Source organism: Palaemon carinicauda, chromosome 7, assembly GCF_036898095.1.
Source record: "Palaemon carinicauda isolate YSFRI2023 chromosome 7, ASM3689809v2, whole genome shotgun sequence".
NCBI classification, from domain to species: Eukaryota; Metazoa; Arthropoda; class Malacostraca; order Decapoda; family Palaemonidae; genus Palaemon; species Palaemon carinicauda.
This window is the reverse complement of record NC_090731.1, coordinates 115,240,050-115,257,158: the sequence shown is the minus strand read 5'-3', so window position 1 is coordinate 115,257,158 and position 17,109 is coordinate 115,240,050. Positions and strand designations below refer to the sequence as shown.

The 17,109-nt window shown below is 42.5% G+C and overlaps 1 protein-coding gene across 3 annotated transcripts in view; it reads right to left on the bottom strand.

Moving 5' to 3' along the window:
* Positions 1-17,109, bottom strand: part of LOC137643987 (probable phosphorylase b kinase regulatory subunit beta) — a 647,361-nt gene that overhangs the window by 241,317 nt on the left and 388,935 nt on the right. For all 3 annotated transcript variants that reach the window (XM_068376819.1, XM_068376818.1, XM_068376820.1), the window contains 2 exons: positions 11,031-11,218; positions 10,775-10,890 (listed from right to left, as the gene is read on the bottom strand). In XM_068376819.1, the coding sequence (XP_068232920.1) occupies positions 10,775-10,890; positions 11,031-11,218 (304 nt within the window). The remainder of the gene's footprint in view (positions 1-10,774; positions 10,891-11,030; positions 11,219-17,109) is intronic.

Sequence of the window (17,109 nt, the reverse complement as noted above, 5' to 3'; positions counted from 1 at the left end):
CAGTCTGAACTATCACTCCGAACAGGAGAGACGTAAGTCGGAGCATAGCTTTTGGCAGGTCCTCGCCTATATGAGAGCCATCAACAGGCTGTCCACTCCTGGTTCCACCACCCAGGAGGGGAAGGATATGGTTCTCGATGAAATATTCGAGACCCAGAAGACTTTCAGCCCCAGTGAAGTTTTGCCCTGGTCTATAGGTCTGACAGCTGCCAAAAGGAAAGCTATTGCTCAGATAGCTGGAACTTCTAGTTCCTTGAGGGGAGGTTCTTCCTCTCGGTCCCCTCCACTTCCTTTCATGTTACAAAGGAAGTATTACAAGATCGAAGGAGAACCACATTCCACCATGACCCACGACCCTTTGGTAGGGCATAGAGAGAGGCGCGAAGTACGCCATGCAGGCTGCTTCATGGCTTCATCTACGGTTGGGATTTTTAGGCTTCATGGTTTGCTCCCACGATTTTTCGAAGGAGTAGGCCAGGAAGACTTTTGAGTCCTTCCTGTTGTCAGGTACCCGGACTCTTGAGTTTCTGTCCCACCACATTGTCAACCTGTGGGGGGGCGTAATCCTCAAGAGAAGAGATACCGTCATAGGTCGGTTCAACAAGCAGGTGCCGAAAGTGGAAGTCTCTCGGTTGAGGAATTCCACCCTCGAGGGTTGATCTCTCTTCATTCCAGAAGAGATATAGAGGGCTGCTGAGCAATGTAGGAAATCGTCCAAGAATTCTCTCCTCCATACGGCCATCACATCGTAGACCTATAGTAGACCTTCCCAGTCTTCTCGGCCTTAGCAAGCACCTTCCTTTTCTAATCAGTTAACTTCTAGGTCTGCAAGACCTTCCAAGGTGTAAAAACAGACCTTTCAATCCAAAGAACAGAAGGGGTCCAAGTCCTTCAGAGAAAAGTGAGGAGGAAAAGGAGGTGGCAGAGGTGGTCCCTCCCAGTAGGAATGGCATTCCTTATCACCTACTACCTATGGGAGGATGCCTACAGCAACGCTGGCAGAGGTGGCAGCTTCGCGGGGCAGATCCCTGGAGGGTTGAAGTGATCGCCCTAGGGCATCGCGTCCCGTTCACTCAATCTCTCCCTCCTCTGACTCGGGATCCAGTACAACTAAGCTTCTATACGAAGGGATTCACGAAGGAGGTGGCCCATAGGGCCGAAGTCCAGACCATGCTGCAGAAGGGTGCTCTCCAAGAAGTCGCGGAAGGGTCCTCAGGCTTCTACTGTCAAATTTTTCTGGTGAAAAAGGCAACTGGAGGCTGGAGACCAGTCATCGATCTCTCTACTCTGAACAAGTTTGTTTAACAAACTCAGTTCAGAATGGAGACGGCACACACAGTTATCCAAGCGGTTTGTCTAAGGGACTTCATGTACACACTGGATCTGAAAGACGCATACTTCTAGATCCCAATCCATCTGTCTTCAATGAAGTATCTGAGATTCATACACAAGGAAAAGACATACTAGTTCAAGGTTCTATGCTTTGGTCTCGCAACAGCTCTTCAGGTATTCAACCGAAAGTTCGCCCTAGTGTCATCTTGGGCTCAAAGGAACGGCATCCGTCTTCTCAGATATCTGGACGACTGGCTGATCCTAGCAGACTCGGAGATGACCCTTCTTCGTCACCAGGACATGGTTCTCGAGTTTTGTCAGGACCTGGGGGTTCTGATAAATCATGAGAAGTCATTACTGCAACCTTCACAGACACTGGTATACCTCGGTAAGATCATAGACACTGTCCAAGAGAAAGTCTTCCCATCCGACGAAAGAGTACACAGACTGAAGGAAGTGGCCGCTCCCTTCCTCAGAAAAGAAGTTCTTACAGCCTCTCCATGTGGAACCAATACTCCGATCCACCAGACACACGAAAACCTTCGGCGAGGCCAGAATCTTCGCGTTCCCTCTCCAGATTTTATGCTCTTCACAGATGCATCAAAAGAAGTGTGGGAGACTCACCTGCTGCACCAAACGATTTCCAGCCTTTGGTCAGAATCAGAAAGGTACAAGCACATGAATCTGCTGGAGATGAGAGCAGTCTACCTAGCTCTTCATCAGTTCCAAAAGTTGCTGGCAGTCACTCTGTGGTGTTGGTGAGCGACAACATCACAGTAGTGGCTTATATAAACAAGCAGGGCAGTACTTTTTCGCAACCTCTATGCCACTTTGCAGTAAAGATCATCAGATGGTCAGAAGAACATTAAGAGGCTCTATCAGCTCGCTTCATCACCGGCAAGAGGAGTGTGCTTGCGGACAATCTGAGCAGAGTGACTCAGATAGTAGGCTTCGAATGGTCTTTGAATCGTCAGAGAGCCAACAAAGTACAGACTTTGTGGGGTTCCCCGACTGTAGACCTGTTCGCAACATCTCTGAACAGCACGCTCCTGCTTTACTGTTCTCCAGTCCTGAACCCTCAGGCTCTATGGCAAGAAGCATTCCAGCAACAGTGGGACAACATCGACGTGTACGCCTTTCCTCATTTTGTCTGACGAGAAGACTGCTCAACAAGACCAGAGCATCCAAAGATCTAATGATGATACTTGTAGCTCTGCTATGGCATCATGCAGAGGTTTCCGGACCTCCTTCAACTTCTAGTGGATCTACCAAGAGAACTCCCTCCACGACCAGACCTACTCAAACAACCACAAGCGAACATCTTCCATAAGACCGTGCAGTCGCTTCGACTTCACGCGTGGAGACTATCCAGCGTCTCCTCTCTCAGAAGGGCTGTCCCCGACTAGTTGCGCAGCGAATGTCTGGATAATTGCATAGGTCCTCAGCTTCGGTTTACCAGGATAAATGGAGAGTATTGTGTGGTTGGTATAGTGGAAGAACTATCTCTCCACTCAATGCCACTATTCCAGTAATAGCGGAGTTCCTTGAATACCTATGGGAGGAAAAACTCCTTTCCGTCTTGGTGGTGAAAGGCTATCGCTCAGTCTTAAGCCTTGCCTTTAAGCTGAAAGGAGTAGATATTTCCTCTTCGTTGGAGCTTTCTTTACTCATACGGAGTTATGAGATCACTTGCCCCTAATCAGAGATGAAGCCTCCTCTTGGAACTTGGTTCGTGTCTTGAGATCCTTTAAAGGACCTCCTTACAAACCATTACACCATGCAACTGACCAAAATCTCACTTTGAAGATGGCGTTCCTGCTCGCTTTAGCCTCGGCAAAGAGAGTCTGTGAACTTCATGGCCTCTTGTATGACATCGCCCATTCAAGGGGATGGGGGGGGGAAGAGACACTCGGCTTCATCCCTAAGTTCATTACTAAGACTCAAAATCCAGGGTTGCTGGACCATAGATTCGGGCCCTTTCAGATTTCGAGTCTTCGTTCTGTAACCAATGATCCAGATCATTTGTTATTATGCCCAGTGAGGAGTTTGAGATACTGTACTATCTTCAACACATTGCAGCAACACGGCCCAGACTAACACCTGCTTGTTAGTTCAGTTAGAGTAAAGAGGAAAATCAACAAGAACACAGTTTCCTCCTGGATTCGCCAAGTCATCGAAAGAGCCTTGGCCCCAGATCCTCCTTAGGCTCGTCTATTTAGAGTCCATGATGTCAGTGGAATCAGTACTTCCCTGGCATTCAAGCACAACTTTTTCATGTTGCAAGTTCTCCAAGTAGGAGTGTGGTAGAGACAGACCACTTTCACAGCCCATTACTTAAAAGACATGACCCACAGGAGACTTGATATGTTCACTATCGGTCCTGTGGTGTCTGCTCAACAAGTGGTTTAAGATACCTCAGGCTCCTTGATGGACATGTAGCAGTGGTTGAGGGCAATGGTTACCCAGGTTAAGACTGGGATGAATGAGAAGAATGTCTGACCTTCCTTTCTTTATCTTCCTCTCCCTTGGGGAACAGCCCCATGGGTCCCTCTGCAAGTTGGCTTCCCCCTCTCCGGGTAATTATCACTTCCCTTGTGTAGCCTAGTATAAGTTATAAAATTGTTATACTGTGCACGTCCTCCTCTGCTTTCTGCGAGGGAGCAATGGGATGCATCTTGTTTTTTCTATATAAACTCGAAGACGTTCATACAAACAACATCTATTTTACTGCATTGCACAGGCTGCGAGTATACTCACTTTGTATATTTCAGCGAGGTGTTAAAGTTTTCCCCAGACCACAAGACCCAAAGCAGGGGAAGAAATAAAATAAAGATTGCACTTTAGAGACTGTTCCACCATTGAGGCTCCTACCTGTTTTTTAATCGTAAAACACACAAAACCTGATACAACCTTGGATGGCATTTTCAAAAAAATATCAGATAATCCAAAATTAATTCTAAAACTTGAACTACTTCAAATTTCTTCAAATATGTCCAATTTACTAGCACCTCCCGTATCTGGTACAGAGAGAGTAATCTTTCTCTTCCTTGGCGCTGTGATAATAAATATCTAAAACTAAATATCTGGACCTAACTTAATTTAGGTATGAGCTTACTTTTTACTTACTTTACTTTGATGGCTGCTTTTCCGGTCCCATACAGCAGAGGAACCCCACTCTCTACAGGATCTCCACTGTCATTTTACCTTGTTCATTCAGAGTATTTAAACACTAATTCTTTTCAACGTTTTGAGATTTGAGTAACTTTTATGAATAAAGAGTCCGACACCCCCACCAGACCTACCTTCTCTCGGTATGTGAAAGAAGGCATGTGAGGGGGGCCTCATTTCAGTGATCTTTGCCTTGTCCAAGTTATTTAGCCCTGTTTCAGATAATGCTAGCATATCAAAATATTTCTCGTTTATTAATTCTCGAATTTACCTACAGATTATATATTTACATAGCCACAGTTTATGACATCCCTAGTAACCATGATCAGTATTTTCCACTAGTCTTTTCAATTCCAAGTCAAAAGCATTGCAGTCTCTAGAATATACTATGTGGTCACTTGGTCTGTTTAACTTTGTGCAGTTTATACAATTTGACACTTGCGAATTACACTCCCTGGTGGAGTGTCTCCCTGAACATTTCCTGCAGACTTTATCTTCATTCTTAGACTTGCAATCTTTTTCAAAATATCCGTACCTCTGACAGTGGTAGCAGGTGATCACGTGGTCCAGGCAGCGATTTCTTTGAATCAAAGCATTTTCTACATCATGTTCATCATTGTATACATTGCATATCATTATTTTGGGTTTTAGTTTTCCGATTTTTCTTGTTTCAGTGTCAGCCACCAATGTCTGAATTTTGTTTACCGCCTCTTCTCTGATCATATTGTTTGAAAAAGTTTACAACAACATTTCCATTCGTAGTTGACCTCGTGTTAAGTATAGGAATGTCTTTAAGTGCTTGTTCAACCTCACATTTCCTTTCAGTGATTTTAGTTGTTGTATTAGTTGATTTAATAATCAACAGATATATTTTTTAATAATAGAGTACCATTATTTTATGTTAAAGCCTGCAAACTAATCGTAGTATATAATTCTTAACACTTCATATAATAACGGTTTAAAAGAATCTATTAAGATATTTGCAGAAATATTCTGTATTTCTGCAAATATCTTAAAAAAATTCTATGTTGCTGATGATGTTATACAGTACTGTGTAGCACTAGGCGAGAGGTAGTAAGGAGAAACTGGAGGAGTGGAGAAGAGAAATGGAAAATAGAGAATTGAAGATCAGCATTCAAAAGACAGAGTATTTGAGATTGAAAAATGGGGAGAATGGGGAAGTTAGTTTACAAGGAGAGATATTGAAAAGAGTTGAAAATTTCAAGTATTTAGGATCAACAGTTGCAGAGAATGGTGATCTGGGGGCAGAAATAAACCACAAAATACAAGCAGGATGGAAGAATTGGAAAAAAGTGTGTGGAGTACTATGCAACAGAAAGATAGGGGTTAAGTTGAAAGGTAAAATACACAGGACAGTTATGAGACCAGCAATGATGTATGGAGAGATGTGGGCAATAAAGAAGACAAAAGAGAAGAAGCTGGATGTGGCAGAGATGAGAATGCTGACATGGATGTGTGGGGTGACAAGAAGAGATAAGATACGGAATGAGGTAATTAGGGGTACCACAGGAGTTAGAGAACTATCAGATAAGATCCAAGAAAGTAGACTGAGGTGGTATGGTCATTTCGTGAGAAGAGATGAACAGTATATTGGGAGGAGAGTGATGGAAATGGAGGTACAGGGAACGAAAATGAGAGGGAGACCAAAGTGAAGGTGGATGGACTGTATCAAGGATGACCTTCGATCAAAGGGATTAACCGGTGATGAAATGTGGGACAAAGGTAAATGGAGAACGCTGGCCAGAAACATCGACCCCACATAAAAGTGGGAAAAGATGCAGACAAATAAGAAGAACAAGAAGCAGAATATTCTGTAAATTTCTTGCTGACAGGTTCATAGGGAGGAAACAGATTGTAGCACACAATTACATTGGCAAAGATCCATCTTGTAGAAGGCTTTAACACCAAAAAGAAATTTGAATTACCAGCACGACTCTGAATTTGGGACAAAAAAAATTATATATCTTACCACAAACAAACTATGTACCTTAAACAACTCTGTCAATAACAAAATGGGAAAATTGAAAAGTGTACATAGTCTTGTAAGTAGCTGTCTTTGAATAAATGAAGAAAAACAGATCAGACCTTACCTTTGACAAATTACTAGATAAATTCTTATAAGGAGTGTAATGTTTGAAAGGAATATACAGTTATTTCATTTCATCACATTGTTCTATGTAGTAAAAAAGAAACAAATACAAGGATTAAACAATTGAGTAGCTATCTTGAGGACTAGCACCAATGCAAAATGCCTCACAATACAATTCTCAATCATTAAAAGGGTAGGAGCAATTCTTTCAGGATTAGAAAGCTGGCATTCTAATTGTGTAAAAGCATTTGTATCCAGCATTGAGTATTTTGCTAATTTTAAAGCATTAGTAAATCTCATATGTTATGATTGAGCTGGTGAAGTGCAGAAGGGAAATCCATTTTCATAATCATTTTCCAAAATTTTAATGAGAACCATAAAGACCAATAATATTCCTATAATCAGATTCACCACTACCAAAAAATAAAGCCATCTTTCTTTTAAGCTTTAGAAACTGCTTTAAAGGGCTTCAAACTAAGGTTGTTTTATCATTTCATCCCAAAGGTCTACATCAATTACAAAGAAAATAGTATTCAATTCAACTTTCATTATACAGTAAATCTATATTTGAGTGGCCAGTAATTCACTTGTATGATTTTCATCACGAAGGGTGAATTCCATAATCATGAATACATTTGCCTTCATTATGGATATAGGTTTGATTTGACTTAGCCTTTATTAACTTTAAACATTCCAACAGATATGGAAAGAAGCCAATGAGGACTCAGACATCTTTGCAACAGTTTTGGAAGCCTTATGTTTACAAGACTATAGAAAATATTCATATTACATGATGTGAACCAACATTTATATATAAGACTAAAGTAGTAATATATTAACTTATGCCCTCCATTTACAAATAATATCCAAATATTTAGAAACATGACAGAGGAAGTTACCTGAATTATAAAATTCAACACTTATAAGAGAAACTTAAAACAAGATTTGGAGTTAGACAATTCTAAAGACTTGTCACCATATTCATGGTTCCTTCAAAGGAGGATCTGATACAGAGGGGAATGAGCTACAAGAATAAGAACCTTTTGATGTAGCAGAGAAAGAAGGGGCATGGAGCTGAGCTAAAGTCAATGGCTAAAATCTTACACTAGATAGAGATGGCACTTACTATTTCTAATAATAGGATCTGAATGTAGAGTACTGTAGTTGACAAAGGAGTCATATTCTGTATATTGGGACTTTTTTAACATATAATTTACTGGAAGAATAAAATTTCAATTTCATAATTGAAATATTCAAGCTGAACCAGTTCTGAATAGTGCTCTAGATTAACAGGAATTAAGCTCATATAGACCTATTTCAAATCTATCATTTATTTCAGAAGTGCTAGAACATGTAATTCTTGAACAACTAATTGGTCACTTATAAGAAATAAAAGCTTTGCCAGACAACCAGTCTGCTTACAGAAAATTATACTCTAATTATACTTAACCGAGACAGACAACCAGTCTGCTTACAGAAAATTATACTCAAATTATACTTTACCGAAACAGCTATCTGTTCTGTCGTAAATATGTTGGAAATGATGGATGAAAACAAATGTGGTACTTCAATTTTGCTCAATCTTAGAGTTGCTTTTGATACAGTTGTGCATGAACTGGTACTAAATGATCTAAGGTCCATCTGTACTGAAGATCAACCTTTCGAATACCTAAAAACTACAGTACTTGGTTGACATAAATTACTGTGTGTAAATTGGAAACTCTTATTCACCAAATGAACCATTACACAGAGGCATACCTCAAGGGAGTGTACTGAGCCCAATCTTATTCTGTATCTATACTACTGGTCTGTCAAAAATACTACAAAAGCATGGAGTGAAGTTGAAACTATTTGCAGATGATACACAATTTTACTTCTCCATAAATGATATAGATGACACTACTGAAACTCTAAATCAAATTCTTGCCAGTGTTAGAAAATGGATAATAATCAAACAACTAAAATTGAATGATTAAAATGAGTTTATGGTGGGTGGAAAGAAAAATAGCCTAAGATACTTGGGTCATATTCAAATAAACATAAATAACAACTCTGACCAAATATCTAGTAAAGTTTGTGATCTAGGCATATCTCTTGACTGTAACTTGTCTTTCATTGTCCAAATAAACAATTTAATAAAAACTGCTGGTAATCATCTAATAACCCTTGCTTTTATAAAGTACCTGGATGAACATTCTGTAAAGAAACTTGTGATAAGCTGTGTTATTACCAGGATTGACTACTGTAACTCCATCTACTAAAATTTACCAAAAGTGCAACTTAAGAAATTACAAAACGTAATAAAGAGGAGAGCAAGACTGATAAAAGGTGTCCCATCCTGAGAAAGGAATACTCCTACATTAATTGATTTACACTGGCTGCCTATTAAAGCATACAAGGCGTCTCATCCCGAGAAAGGAATACTTCTACACTAATTGATTTACACTGGCTGCCTATTAAAGCAAGAATTGAGTTTAAGATATGCACAATAACCTATCTAGTTATCAGCACAAGACATTGAAAAAATCCAAGAGAATGGCTACATATTGTGTAGCCAACAAATCATGTTGACACGAGAATTGTTACAAATGGTTTTAAATTATTAGAACCCAGATATATGTCTACTGTAGACTAGAACCCAGAAATATGTCTACTGTAGGCTCTAGAGCCTTTAAATATGTGGCCCCAGGACTAAATAATAAGCTCCTATTAGGCATACGAAAGACTTTAGATATCAATTAAGGATTGTTCTAAAGAAACAGAAGATTTCAATTAAGGATTGTACGAAGAAACTGAAGATATCAATTAAGGATTGTACAAAGCAACTGAAGACTCTTGTTCTCAAAGTGCTTTGATAGTGTAGATTTGATAACAAATGAGCAATATGCGGTATGAAATGCTAAATGCCTTAGAATGAACATGATGAAATGACTGTGAAAGGTCCTATAGACTGTAGGGTTCCCCTGCTGTATAGAACCAGAAAAGCAGCCCTTAAAGTAGCCTGCAGACAAAACCTCCTTATAACCTATCGCTGGTGTCTTATATCACCTCCATCAACTAATACTTAATGTTCATGTTTATTGTTTATGTAAATTATAAAATTTTGCCAAATTTAATCCATGAAGGGGTTTATCCAGTGGATGGACTGAATTTATGGATTTGGGGTATATAACCAATCATTGGGACCTGTGAAGTCATTCAGCACCCAAATGCATCTTGGATAAAACCCCAGAGTTACACTAAGTTAAAAGGTAGAAGATGTTGGAGAGCAAGATGGAAGAATGGAAGGAAAAACAGAGGTAAAGTAAAAGGATATACAGAAAGTGCAGCTAGAAGACAAAGGAACTCTGCAAAAACCCTTGAATAATACCTCCTCTGACTAAACCACTATGGGATGCTATAAAGCGGGAAAATGACAGAAATTGTTGAATTAAATAGTTGACATTTTTTCTAAATTTAAGCATACAATGTGAAAAAATAACTACAAAATTTAATTCATATTTGTTGTAGTCTCCTGGCTATGGTGAAACAACCTACCATTACCTAAAATAAATAAAGACTAACAGTTGAATTTGGTCATTGCAATACATTATTTGTTACAATGAAATCAGTAAAAATTATTGTAAAAAATTGTATTAAAATTGACAAAAGGTAAAGGCTCCTAATGAATGACAGATGGTAACACCAAAGCAGCAGCTTTGTTACCCTTAACCTTGATGAAAATAACATCCGAATCCATCATCATGCAACCTCAACTTTGGTAGCATGTACTGTATTTTAATTTTAAAGTGGAACCCCAGTGACCATTACAACAGGCCTAGCAAGCCGGTGACCTTTATTTTGTTGCTCAAGAAACACGAGACTTGCCTCAGGATGGACCTATGGATGACTAATGTATCTTTGGGCACCTCCGTAAACAGAACAGATATGAACACGCTTATGGAAAACGCTAAACATTTTATCAGAATGGGAAACTTCTCCACCCTTTTATAATTGATTTCATCAAAATTTCACACACAATATGCCTATGCTAGCTAGGTATCAGATTAAGGTAAAAAATTGGGAGTCAAGCAAAAATTATGGTAAAAATAAAATCTTTTGCATTCAAGTATTTCAATGTATCAAAGCATTACTACCTACATATTTTCATCAAATTTTGCTCACCAATACAAGATGAGGAGATCAGGTTTTGCAGTCGACCAGTTCGTATTTTCAGGCCATCACAATGTCCATTTTTCAACATGGCAAGAAGATCAAGTAACTCACGGAAATGAACATCTCTGAAAGTAAAAAATGTATATGTAACAAACGAAACATTAAAACCTCAGAAAGATTGATCACCATTAATTCTACACATTATTTCCAAATGCTTCACATCATTCTGAAATTGATCTTCATAACATGATATCCTCCTCCTCACCTCATGTGCTCCTCTCGAATAGGAATACAGACAGTAGGTCGTCCTGAGAGTCTCCAGTATTTACCGACAAAATGTAATTCAGTCTTGATATCATCAATAAGCAATGCCATATCATGGGAGAGGTAGAAGTCACTGACTTCAAAAACAAGTGGATAGCAAAGAACTGTTTGACCACAAATTCGATAAATCTGGAAAATTTGAGAATGTATAATTGGGTTACATATAATCTATTTTTACTTTATGGTATACTGTACAGCATTACAAATGGCTAATACTGGTATCCCAATATTATTATGAACTGATTTCCTGATTTATTCATAATCTAAAAATTGCCTGGGGAAAGTATCCTAAATGTAACTCAGACTTATAAATTCCCATATATTTCTAAACCTATTTTGTCTCAAAAGATGAGTCAGCTTTAATAATCAAAATGTTCTTTTACTGTATTGCATTTTCTATTATTCTCCATGCACGAATTTACAAACATGAAATGTAAGAATATATGTGAGTTTTCACTATATGAAACAAATACCTTACTCTATTCATGCCATGGTATCTAGTGAGGTTGGCATTAATCACGAATTATGAAAAAACTTCATTTAATCCCTAAAAGAGTAGTTTTAACTTTACGGGTTAATTATTTTTTCCAATAATTGGCCACAAACAAGCTTTACTGAGAAGCATCTAACTCCCGAGATTTTTTTTCAACATGGTTCATATCTATGAACTATGCAGGTTAATATGTTATTTTCCTTAGTAAAATAAATTTTTGAATATACTTACCCGATGATCATGTAGCTGCAACTCTGTTGCCCGACAGAAAAAACCTAAGGTCGGGATACGCCAGCGATCGCTATACAGGTGGGGGTGTACAACAACAGCGCCATCTGTCGAGTAGGTACTCAGGTACTTCTTGTCAACAAGAACCAATTTTCTCCTCGGTCCACTGGGTCTCTATGGGGAGGAAGGGAGGGTCCTTTAATTCATGATCATCGGGTAAGTATATTCAAAAATTTATTTTACTAATGAAAATAACATTTTTCAATATTAATCTTACCCGATGATCATGTAGCTGATTCACACCCAGGGTGGTGGGTGGAGACCAGCATACATGTTAACATTAGAAGCTAAGTATCCCGTATTTCATTTTAGCATTTATTCAAAATAACAATCATAAAATAAATAAGTACCTGGTAAGGAAGTCGACTTGAACCATTACTCTGCCTTTTTAAGTACGTCTTCCTTACTGAGCCTAGCGATCCTCTTAGGATGCTGAGCGACTCCTAGGTGCTGAAGTATGAAGGGCTGCAACCCATACTAAAGGACCTCATCACAACCTCTAATCTAGGCGCTTCTCAAGAAAGAATTTGACCACCCGCCAAATCAACCAGGATGCGAAAGGCTTCGTACAACCCAAAAACAACAATAAAAAGCATTTCAAGAGAAAGATTAAAAAGGGTTATGGGATTATGGGAATGTAGTGGTTGAGCCCTCACCTACTACTGCACTCGCTGCTACGAATGGTCCCAGGGTGTAGCAGTTCTCGTAAAGAGACTGGACATCTTTAAGGTAAAATGATGCGAACACTGACTTGCTTCTCCAATAGGTTGCATCCATTACACTCTGCAGAGAACGGTTCTGTTTGAAGGCCACTGAAGTAGCGACAGCTCTAACTTCATGTGTCCTTACCTTCAGCAAAGCATGGTCCTCCTCATTCAGATGAGAATGGGCTTCTCTAATCAAAAGCCTGATGTAATAAGAAACTGCGTTCTTAGACATCGGTAAAGCAGGTTTCTTAATAGAACACCATAAAGCTTCTGATTGTCCTCGTAATGGCTTTGTACGTCTTAAATAGTACTTAAGAGCTCTTACTGGGCATAGTACTCTCTCTTGTTCGTTTCCAACCAAATTGGACAGGCTTGGGATCTCAAACGATTTGGGCCAAGGACGAGAAGGAAGCTCGTTTTTAGCTAAAAAACCAAGCTGTAAGGAACATGTAGCCGTTTCAGATGTAAAACCTATGTTCCTGCTGAAGGCGTGAATCTCACTGACTCTTTTAGCTGTTGCTAAGCACACGAGGAAAAGAGTCTTCAAAGTGAGATCTTTAAAAGAGGCTGATTGAAGCGGTTCGAACCTTGCTGACATCAGGAACCTTAAAACCACGTCTAAGTTCCAACCTGGTGTAGTTAACCGACGCTCCTTTGAGGTCTCAAAAGACTTAAGGAGGTCCTGTAGATCTTTGTTGGTGGAAAGATCTAAGCCTCTGTGGCGGAAGACTGCTGCCAACATGCTTCTGTAACCTTTGATCGTAGGAGCTGATAGGGATCTTACATTCCTTAGATGTAAAAGGAAGTCAGCTATCTGCGTTACAGAGGTACTGGTTGAGGAAACTGCATTCGCCTTGCACCAGCTTCGAAAGACTTCCCATTTTGACTGGTAGACCTTGAGAGTGGATGTCCTCCTTGCTCTGGCTGCCTCCTTCGAAAAGCCTCTAGCTCTTGAGAGTCTTTCGATAGTCTGAAGGCAGTCAGACGAAGAGCGTGGAGGCTTGGGTGTACCTTCTTTACGTGCGGCTGACGCAGAAGGTCCACTCTTAGGGGAAGAGTCCTGGGAACGTCTACTAGCCATTGCAGTACCTCGGTGAACCATTCTCTCACGGGCCAGAGGGGAGCAACCAACGTCAACCGTGTCCCTTCGTGAGATGCGAACTTCTGCAGTACCTTGTTGACAATCTTGAACGGGGGGAACGCATACAGGTCTAGATGGGACCAATCCAGAAGAAAGGCATCTACGTGAACTGCTGCTGGGTCCGGAATCGGTGAGCAATAATTTGGGAGCCTCTTGGTCATCGAGGTAGCGAACAGATCTATGGTGGGCTGACCCCACAGGGCCCATAGTCTGCTGCAAACATTCTTGTGAAGGGTCCACTCTGTAGGGATGACCTGACCCTTCCGGCTGAGGCGGTCTGCCATGACATTCATGTCGCCTTGAATGAACCTCGTTACAAGCGATATCTTTCGATCTCTTGACCAGGTGAGGAGGTCCCTTGCGATCTCGAACAACTTCCTCGAATGAGTCCCTCCTTGCTTGGAGATGTACGCCAAGGCTGTAGTGTTGTCGGAGTTCACCTCCACCACCTTGCCTAGAAGGAGGGACTTGAAGCTTCTCAAGGCCAGATGAACTGCCAATAGCTCCTTGCAGTTGATGTGAAGTGCTCTTTGATCCGGATTCCACGTGCCCGAGCATTCCCGTCCGTCCAGTGTCGCACCCCAGCCCGTGTCCGATGCGTCCGAGAAGAGAAGGTGGTCGGGGGTCTGAACAGCCAATGGTAGACCTTCTTTGAGAAGAATGCTGTTCTTCCACCAAGTCAGCGCAGACTTCATCTCTTCGGATATAGGAACTGAGACCGCTTCCAGCGTCATGTCCTTTCTCCAGTGAGCAGCTAGATGATACTGAAGGGGTCGGAGGTGGAGTCTCCCTAACTCGATGAACTGGGCCAGCGATGACAGCGTCCCTGTTAGACTCATCCACTGCCTGACTGAACATCGGTTCCTTCTCAGCATGCTCTGGATGCATTCTTGGGCTTGACTGATTCTGGGGGCCGACGGAAAAGCCCGAAAAGCTCGACTCTGAATCTCCATACCTAGATAGACTATAGTTTGGGATGGGACGAGTTGGGACTTTTCTATATTGACCAGGAGACCCAATTCCTTGGTCAGATCCATAGTCCATTTGAGATTCTCCAGACAGCGACGACTTGACGGAGCTCTTAAAAGCCAGTCGTCCAAATAGAGGGAGGCTCTGATGTCTGCCAAATGCAGGAATTTGGCAATATTCCTCATCAGTTTGGTAAACACTAGAGGTGCCGTGCTTAGGCCAAAGCACAGGGCTTGGAACTGGTAAACGACCTTTCCAAAGACGAACCTTAGGAAAGATTGGGAGTCTGGATGGACGGGGACGTGAAAGTACGCGTCTTTTAGGTCCAACGAGACCATCCAGTCTTCCTTCCTGACCGATGCTAGCACCGACTTCGTCGTCTCCATGGTGAACGTCTGCTTGGTGACAAAAGCATTGAGAGCACTGACGTCCAGCACCAGTCTCCACCCTCCTGTCTTCTTCGCTACTAAGAAGAGACGGTTGTAGAAGCCCGGGGATTGATGGTCCCGGACTATGACTACCGCTCCCTTTTGTAGCAAGAGAGACACCTCTTGCTGTAAAGCTAGTCTCTTGTCCTCCTCTTTGTACCTGGGAGAGAGGTAGATGGGAGTAGTTGCTAGAGGGGGCTTGCGCAAGAACGGAATCCTGTACCCCTCTCTTAGCAACTTCACAGACTGTGCGTCTGCACCCCTGTTCTCCCAAGCCTGCCAGTAGTTCTTGAGCCTGGCTCCCACTGCTGTCTGGAGAGGTAGGCAGTCAGACTCTGCCTTTTGAGGACTTGGAACCCTTCTTCTTTTTGCCACGTTGACTGTCGGCATGGGTACCTCCTCTGCTGGAGGTTCTTCCACGAAAGGGCGGAATGAACCTAGACGCTGGTGTGTCCATCCTAGGTCTAGGCACGGAAGGTAAAGCTGTGACTTTACGTGCGGATGACGCCACCAGGTCATGGGTATCCTTCTGGATCAACGAGGCAGCAATCCCCTTGATCAGCTCTTCCGGAAAGAGACACTTGGAAAGCGGAGCAAACATCAACTCCGACTTCTGACATGGTGTGATCCCCGCAGACAAGAAGGAGCAAAGGTGATCTCGCTTCTTAAGAACTCCAGACACGTACGAAGCCGCAAGCTCGCCAGATCCATCCCGAATGGCTTTATCCATGCATGACATGATGAGCATGGCAGTGTCCTTATCCGAAGGGGAGGTCTTTCTGCTTAACGCTCCCAAACACCAGTCCAGGAAGTTGAAGATCTCAAAAGCACGAAAAACTCCCTTCAACAGATGGTCCATGTCCGAGAAGGTCCAGCAAATCTTGGAGCGTCTCATAGCCAGCCTGCGGGGAGAGTCAACCAGACTTGAGAAGTCGCCCTGGGCAGAGGCAGGAACTCCCAAGCCGGGATCTTCTCCCGTGGCATACCAGACGCTAGATTTGGAAGCAAGCTTGGTCGGTGGAAAGATGAAGGCTGTCTTACCAAGTTGCTTCTTGGACTGCAACCACTCTCCCAGTACCCTTAAAGCTCTCTTGGATGAGCGCGCGAGTACGAGTTTCGTAAAGGCAGGAGCAGCTGACTGCATGCCTAAAGCGAACTCAGAGGGAGGTGAGCGCGGGGTTGCAGACACAAACTGGTCCGGATACAACTCCTTAAACAGGGCAAGGACTTTCCTAAAGTCTAAGGAGAGAGGCGTAGTCTTGGGTTCTTCTATGTCGGAGTGCGGATCGTCCAAATGCGCAGCTTCGTCGTCATCAGATACTCCTACATCCGAATGCTGAGGAGGAAACGGCAAAGGAGGTGAAGAAGGCTGAACGGCTGAATCCGGCAGCACGGGTGCCTGCGTAGCTGCACTGGATCCAACATCATGCCGCTGCTGGTCAGTCTGAGAGCTGGCAACAACAAAAGCGGAGTGATGGTGCGTGGTGGGGACTGCCGTGGGTTGCGGAGACTGCCGCATTGCGTCAAAACACGGCAGCTTGACAGCACCTTCCCACTGCTGATGCGGTAGCTCACGCATGTCAACGGAGGGTGCCGCATGTCGGCTAACGTCAACATGCGTCTGGCAGGGTCGACTGCGCATCGGTGGTGGAGCTCTCACAGGTGGAGTGTGGGAGCAGGCAGCCGCAGTATCTGCTGAGCGCACAACCGTGGCAGGTTGTAGGTTAACAGGAGCAGTGTCAACCTTCTCAGCACGATACTCCTGCATGAAGGAAGCAAGCTGAGACTGCATAGACTGCAGCATAGACCACTTAGGGTCTACCGTGGTTGGTGCGGCAACAGACGGAGTGAATGCCTGCTGCGGAACCACCCTACCTCTCTTGGGAGGTGTGCAGTCTTCTGCGGCGAGTCCGAACTGACCCAGTGGCTACACCTGGGCCGTTGGACTCGCTCGGAAGGGACCTTGCGCTTGAGAGGTCGTAAGACCTTGGTCC